The 7,086-nt window shown below is 35.2% G+C and overlaps 1 protein-coding gene across 1 annotated transcript; it reads right to left on the bottom strand.

The window, feature by feature from the left end:
• Positions 1-1,165: 1,165 nt before the first annotated feature.
• LOC108322853 (probable serine/threonine-protein kinase WNK11) lies at positions 1,166-3,824 on the bottom strand. The gene is made up of 3 exons (XM_017555125.2): positions 3,694-3,824; positions 2,561-3,064; positions 1,166-1,869 (listed from the first exon to the last, which is right to left on the bottom strand). Exons 2-3 carry the CDS (start codon positions 3,062-3,064, stop codon positions 1,468-1,470), a joined length of 906 nt encoding a protein of 301 aa, XP_017410614.1. The 5' UTR covers positions 3,694-3,824; the 3' UTR covers positions 1,166-1,467.
• Between the last annotated feature and the right edge of the window lie 3,262 nt (positions 3,825-7,086).

Raw genomic sequence — 7,086 nt, 5'->3', positions numbered from 1 at the left:
CTTAGATTATCACCGTTTCAATCGTAATTAAGCTAGTAATAATTAAAAGTTTATTCCAAAAACTATAAATATAGGTTTGATATTCATATAGTTGGTTATATTGATTGCTAGCGTTATGAGACAAATATTGACTTTAGCATCGGGTACTTTCTACACGTAACACTCAAGTTCGATGGAATGATAACTAGAATGGATAGAAGATAGAACTTTGACCTAACTTTTAAGATTAGAAATCACGGACTTAATATGAATCCTGTAAACTGAAACAATTCTTATATGACTTGTTTTGATATGAGAAGATAAATAATGAGAAAATCTTCATCAGTGGTCTAAGCTGGTAATTTTTTTTTTTGTAGTGTTTTTTAACGTTATGAGCAATTTGCAAAGTACAATGGTTTGATAGAAAAGTCAATGTCAAAATCTGGATTTGCTTTAAGAAGAAAAAAGATGTACCAACGGGTCACTACAATAATTCCCCAACAAAAAATGGTGGGGTTGCATGATACATGTTTTTCTATCTAAATACCCTTTTGTCCACACCACTCCTCTTCATCATTATAAGCTTACTTTTGCTCCTATTTTTTAAATATGAACAACCCATTTTGCTTGTTGTAGTTGTTATATCCAACCACATTTCTTGCTGCTCAAATTGCGTTCAAACCCTTGACTTCACTTTTTTCTTTGCCCTCAAAACATGAAACCCTTTTCACCTTCACACTGTTTTTGGTTGCTTCAAGATCTCATTTCCCTGATTGAAGGTGACAATGAAAGGAATATATCACAGATACTCGAGTGCTACTATCATGATATTCAAACAGATTACAAAGTTTTATTACTTGAAACCTCAGGCTAGTAAATTTGGAGTTTACTTGAATGAACTTGTATAAAATGATTGCATAAACATTTTTAACAATACACAAGGTGATCAAATAAGAAGTACAAATTGTTTTCTTCTTTCATTTTCATGGATGAAGACTTATATATATAATATATAACAAAAGTAGTTTTTGAATTGTTAAATTATGTTTGGTTTGGACGAAATCGTTAACACATGTTCCTTTGTTCAAAATGAGACGACGCACCTTTTCAAAACACAATTTTCTTTATAAACCTTTCCTAAAAATTTCGTCTATTGTACTGATATTTCATCACGGATCTATTGACTGCTGATTACATATTTTTTAGCATTTATTGTCAAATCAAATCAAATCATCATTCAGTATATGCTGCACAACTGTAAATTTTCCTATGTACAAAATGACAACATCCCCAATCAAACCCTCCCCTGGCTAAACCCAAACCCAACCCTTGTCCAATTTCACAGCTTCCAAATTGGAAAAAAAAAATCAGTTTCTAGCCTGCCCCAAATTGATATGCAAACTAAATAGGTAGGTGAATCAAATTAAGGAACCCTAAACCACTAGATCAAATCAACATATTGTCTCAATGTAAGGACTGAGGACAATTTTACTGGTGAGAAGAAGAACAGTCATCATTTTCGTCATCATCAATAATCTCATCAAAGAAGGGATCTTCGAGAAGGTCAGCTGCAGAAGGTCTAGCTCTTGGCTGAGCAAGGCACTTCTCAATGAAGGCCTTCACCTCTGGATCTTTCACCTTGTTCAGGGCTGCAGGTCTAACTCCAGAGCACACCTTCTTGTATATCTTTGCAACATTGTCACATTCACTGTAAGGAATCTCCAGTGTCACCATTTCCAGTAAACACATCCCAAATGAATAAATGTCCACCAACTCAGTGTAGTCTTCATCATATAACTCCGGAGCCATGAATTCTGGTGTCCCAAGAATCGTGTGAGCACAATGGCTCCTGCCCACAATTGCTGCCAAACCCAAGTCACCAATCTTAACCTGATAACAACGGACAAAAAAAGATTAATCTTATAGAAGTATAATTAAGATTGTCTTTGGTTTGATATGTGGATAAAGGCTTGTTTACTTTTGGTGTTTGAATTCCGTTTCAAAATAATGCTTTATAAGAACAGTTTCTAAAGATAATTTAAATCAAAATATCCCCAGACTATCGTGGTGTTTTACTTTCAATTTCCATTGCTCACGTTCTTTCTGCCATCCTAACTTATTCCCCTATTTACTCTCTTCCATCTTATCTTCATCTCTCCTATCGCCTTTCAAAAGTTAGATTTTGAAAATTAAGATTTTATAAAACATAACAACAAGTTATTGGACAACTTGATAAAACATCAAAAGCTTAGAAAGACAAATGTTAGGTGGAAAGCAATATACACAGTAATACCAAAAACTTTAGAACAATAGAAAACAAAGTAGTCGTCAAATTCTTATTCTATGAACAATGTAATTCGTTTGTTTTTGTCAGGCAAACAGGAGACATAATAACGTGCTGGAGTTAATGACTTAAATGTCACACCGAGCGTTTCGAATCAACGGCAATTTAATAAATAAACAAAAAGATTAAACCCATTCTTCAAATTTTCATGCTTTTATTTTTTGTATCAAGTTTCACTTAGTCAATCTATCAAACACATAACTGAAGGAAAAACAATGATTGAGTAAAAGGGTTCACCTGGCCAGTATTTCCATTGACAAACACATTGCTGCAATTGAGATCTCTGTGAATGATGCAGGGATCATGCAAGTGCAGATAGTTCAGCCCTTTTAAAATCTGCTTAGACCACTTCTTGAGGGCCTTCATGGAAACATGCCTGTGCCTCTTCCTATACTCCCTCAAATCACCACTGGTACAAACCTCAGTGATGAAATTCAGAGTGTTGCGCTGGTCATCCCTCCAGACACTGTAAAGTGCGATGATGTTTTTGTCGGTCAAGCTTCTGAGCAACCTCACTTCAGAGTATAGCCTATCCACCATGGTAGGGTCATCACAGAAATTCCTCAGCTTCACTTGGTTCCAAGCCACCTCTATTCCTTCTTCCTGATCAAATGCACGGTACACTTTTTTCACAGCACCACAACCAAGCAACTCACTGTATCTACCATAGCGACCAGTTGGATCAGTCTCAACAAATGGTTCAGAATCTTTGTCTGAAGGGTCAGGGTTAACAAACGGCATCTGTCACATGCAACACTAATCAGAAACTCCACAACACCAAAATCAAATCAGATCAAGCCAAACTCAGCGTGTCACAGAATTTTCTAAGAGAAAAAGGAAACGAATAATAACAAAACAACCCCATTAAAGTTGTCAAATGGAATAAAAAAATTCAAACAAAAATAAACTCAAAATTAACAAAGAAGAACAAATTCGTTGTGCCACACTGGAGAAATCATGGTATATCACGGGATAAACAAAAAAAAATTAAATCAGTGATAAAACATTTTCTAAAAAATTTAAAAAATCTGGCAGTAAAATGCAACAACCTAAAATTAGCGACCAAAAACATTTTTTTTTATCTTTAAACCTGGTCATTGATTTTTAATTTAGCCAAATATTCATAATTCTGATTCATCTTTACTTAACATGCAGTCAAAACTCTTGAATACCCAACAAAGTCAATAAAACCAAGTATCTGTGACATGAATACTACCTGAAATTGAGAACACAGATCATACAATAGTTTATCAGACATAAGTACAACAGAAAACTTTCTGCTTCAAATCTGGTGAACTACGTGAGTATGTGTCTATAAGAGAAGAATGGTAAATGAATATAATGCATGAAAGAAGAAGAAGACTAAATACCCTGAAGAGAACCGATTGCTCAACCCCAGAGGAGAAAAAGCATGAAATTCTGCAGCTTTCGGCAGAAAAAGAGAAGCTGACTACGCTCCAACCTCAACAATCTTCTCACAAAAAAATTGAGAGAGGTCAGAGACGTGTATACGTTAGAATATTTATATAGAAATAATTAAATTCCAAATTAAATCATACTATAAAATATTATTGGTTTTTTTTTATATTTTATCCTTTTTCGAATTCAACTTTTTCTACATTTTTTAATTGGGTGGTGTACGCACTAAATTGGTTGTAATATAAAAATCGATATCTTTCATTATTTTAAAGCAAATTGTTTCGTTGTTTAAATTCCATATAGTTAGTGAAAATATTAACTTTATTTTTCTTTAAATAGATGGCGTATTAAAATTTTGCAAATAAAAATCGGTAGCATTTACTGATTTCAAGCTCAATTTTAAATTGCTTAAATTTTACGACTTTCAAAAATTAAAGAATTTAGAAAATAATCAACAAAGGTAACAAATTAATTTCTTCTTCAATTTTAATCGTCATCGCATGAGTCATGGGAGATGTACATGATATTATAATAATGTATAGAGAATAATAGGTTTTTTTTTTCTATAATTGTATCTTTGTGATATTCTATTTATCATTTATGAAGCATAGAAAAAGTATTTATTATATATATAACTATTAATCAGTTTTTCTATTAGAAAAGTATTTTTTATATAACTAATAAATATTTTTTGTATTTATTTATTTATGAAGCATAGAAAAGTACTATTAAATGTTTTCAAGACATTTATTATATACATTTATATATAATTATTATATAAGCATTAAATGCTTGTGTTAATCATGTTTGTTTGGTGTTGAAAACCGAGTCAAATCCTGCAACCTGGGAATTAACTGGCTTGAAACGACTGCGTTTCGATTAGGCTCTTTTAGTTTTGTGATTTTCGTTTGGTGTATCGGTCAACGCGTAGAGAGTTAATGGTAGCGCGTGAGGACCCGACAAAGACGAAGGAGCGTGTCCAGATGAGATGATTTCATGTCTTTATTTTCCCGGAAAGAGGAGAGTGGCGGTTCGTTTTTCGGACAAAACATTAAAAAAAAAGGTTTAATGTGTCGGTAGGTCCCTATTTTCGACGTGAATTTCAAATAGGTCCCTTTTCTTTTCGGCGTCTCAATTGGGTTCTTTTTTGTGTAAAATTGGAGCAATTAGGGGTCTGCCGTCAAATTACACAAACGGCCGTTTAAGTTTGCCTACGTGTTATTAAAAATGATTTTGAATTAATTTTTGTATTAAAAAATGGATTTGTTCTTCAAGGGCAAAAAAGGCAAACTGGGAAACCCTTTTCTTCTTTTTTTCTTCGATTGGAAGCGCGGTTCTTCTTTTCTTCGAATCCAGCCACCACGCCATCTCTTGACTCCTCTCCCAGCCCAGAACTCCGATGAAGGGGCGTCTTCCCTGCGTGCCGCGAAACCGGCCACCGCGCCACCACCTTCCCTATCTCCCGTCTCCCTTTGAAATCGGCAACCCCAGGGAGGGGTTCGTCCCGTCCGCCGGCTCACGCACACAGGCCGCCGCGTCCTGGAGGCCATCACCACTGCTTCCAGCCACCACTGCGCGCACACTGCCGCTTCTGCCAGACCGACCACCGCTTGTGCCGCCGGAGCCCTCGTCAGCCCGAGCAGAGTCCGCCAGCGCTTTCTCCGATCCCTCTCTGTGCCACGCCGATGCCGCCCTCGATGAGGCCATCCACCGCGAGCCGTGAGCCAAGGTCGTGCCAGTGATGCAATTCCCAGCCACCGTCGCCGACGGTGCACTCCTCTCTCTCCGACGTTCTCTTCTTTGCTGGCAAGGAGGAACTCCCTTTCCCCTTCATTTTTCACACGACACTGCCATTAATCTAGCTCCGACAATTGCCCTCCTTCGCTAGAATTTGCTGTCGACAATTGTTCCCATATCTATTTTCTGTTTTGGGTGTTCCTCTCTGTTTTTCAGGTGTTGAACATGATGAAGGAGAGAATGAAAGATGAATTGATACTGAGGGAGGTGTTTTTCTGTGCGGGTGAGAAATGGCTGTTGTGAGAATAGAGAGGAAACAGTGTGAAAGATGATTATCCAATATTTTTCTGTCTCTGTGTGGAAAAAAACGAAGATGGCTTTGGGGTTTTTGATAGTTGGAAGATGAAGTTGAAGTTGGGTGGGAGAATGAGGTTCTGTGATGCGCGTGCTGGAGGAATAACCGAATTGATAATTTGATTATCTGAATATCAAAGACAGATTCTTTCTTCTTGTTTTTAAGATATCATGGAATCAATCCTGAACAGCTGAAACCAACAAAAAAAATCGTCCACCTCTTTTTTCTTTTCCCGCTTGCTCTTCACCTCATGAAAAGGATCTACACAATTAACAAACCTAAGATTAGAAAAATCGCACCCATATCTGATAGCATCTCTAACACGTGGATTAATTCGTTCTGTTGTTTCTCATTTTCCAGCAATGCGCGAGCGAGCAAAGCAATAATCTCGAAACCTTGAACGAAAGGTGTTCGCACGTTTCGCTCCAAGTGAAAGAAATATCAAGAACCTCGTCACGAAAAACACAGAGAGATAGAAAGAGAGAGAAAGGAACTTGTGAAAGGACGGTTGCCGTTTTTGCCCTCCATTTTTTAATACAAAACTTAATTCAAAATCATTTTTAATAACACGTAAGCAAACTTAAACGGCAGTTTGTGTAATTTGACGGCAGATCCCTAATTGCTCCAATTTTACACAAAAAAAACCCAATTGAGACGCCTAAAAGAAAAGGGACCTATTTGAAATTCACGCCAAAAATAGGGACCTACCGAGACATTAAACAAAAAAAAAAAAACAGAACAAACACAGTTTGCTTGTGGCTTCGGAATCACATTCTGTTGGTGGTGATAGGAATCTAAATAAAGAGAAATCAGAAAATAAAGTTAACAGTTAAAGTGAGATATGTCTGTTATCATTTTTATTTTGTATAATTTTAACTACATTTTCTTTAATTTCTCATTTTTAATTTTGATTTTTTTGGTTTCTACAGTTTTTGTTTAAAATTTTAAAAAAAAATTACAATTTTAATCTCTTCTTTGAATTATGCATTGTATCTCATTTAATTCTGCTGAATTGAATTGTAGTGAACTTAACATGTTTATTTGAAGTGCGATAGAAATTAGCTTAATTAATTAATTAAAATTTAAAAATAAAAAATAAGTCTACATAAAATTTATAAAAAAATACTATAACTATCAAATTAATAAAAAATTGATAATTTATAAAAGAAATATGAAAAAGTTTGCTATTTTTATTTTATTTAAATATTTTGTATATAAAGCATGAAACAGAATATGATAGAATATTAAATAT

The sequence above is a fragment of the Vigna angularis genome, chromosome 7, assembly GCF_016808095.1.
Source record: "Vigna angularis cultivar LongXiaoDou No.4 chromosome 7, ASM1680809v1, whole genome shotgun sequence".
NCBI classification, from domain to species: Eukaryota; Viridiplantae; Streptophyta; class Magnoliopsida; order Fabales; family Fabaceae; genus Vigna; species Vigna angularis.
The sequence above is the reverse complement of the archived record's forward strand: the minus strand, read 5'-3'. Positions and strand labels throughout refer to the sequence as shown.

Excerpts from the sequence above, each read along its gene's own strand:
- LOC108322853 (XM_017555125.2), bottom strand. The coding sequence starts at position 3,064 with ATGCCGTTTGTTAACCCTGACCCTTCAGACAAAGATTCTGAACCATTT. Across the intron at positions 1,870-2,560 it reads TCAATGGAAATACTGGCCAG|GTTAAGATTGGTGACTTGGG; the intron begins GTGAACCCTTTT and ends CGTTGTTATCAG.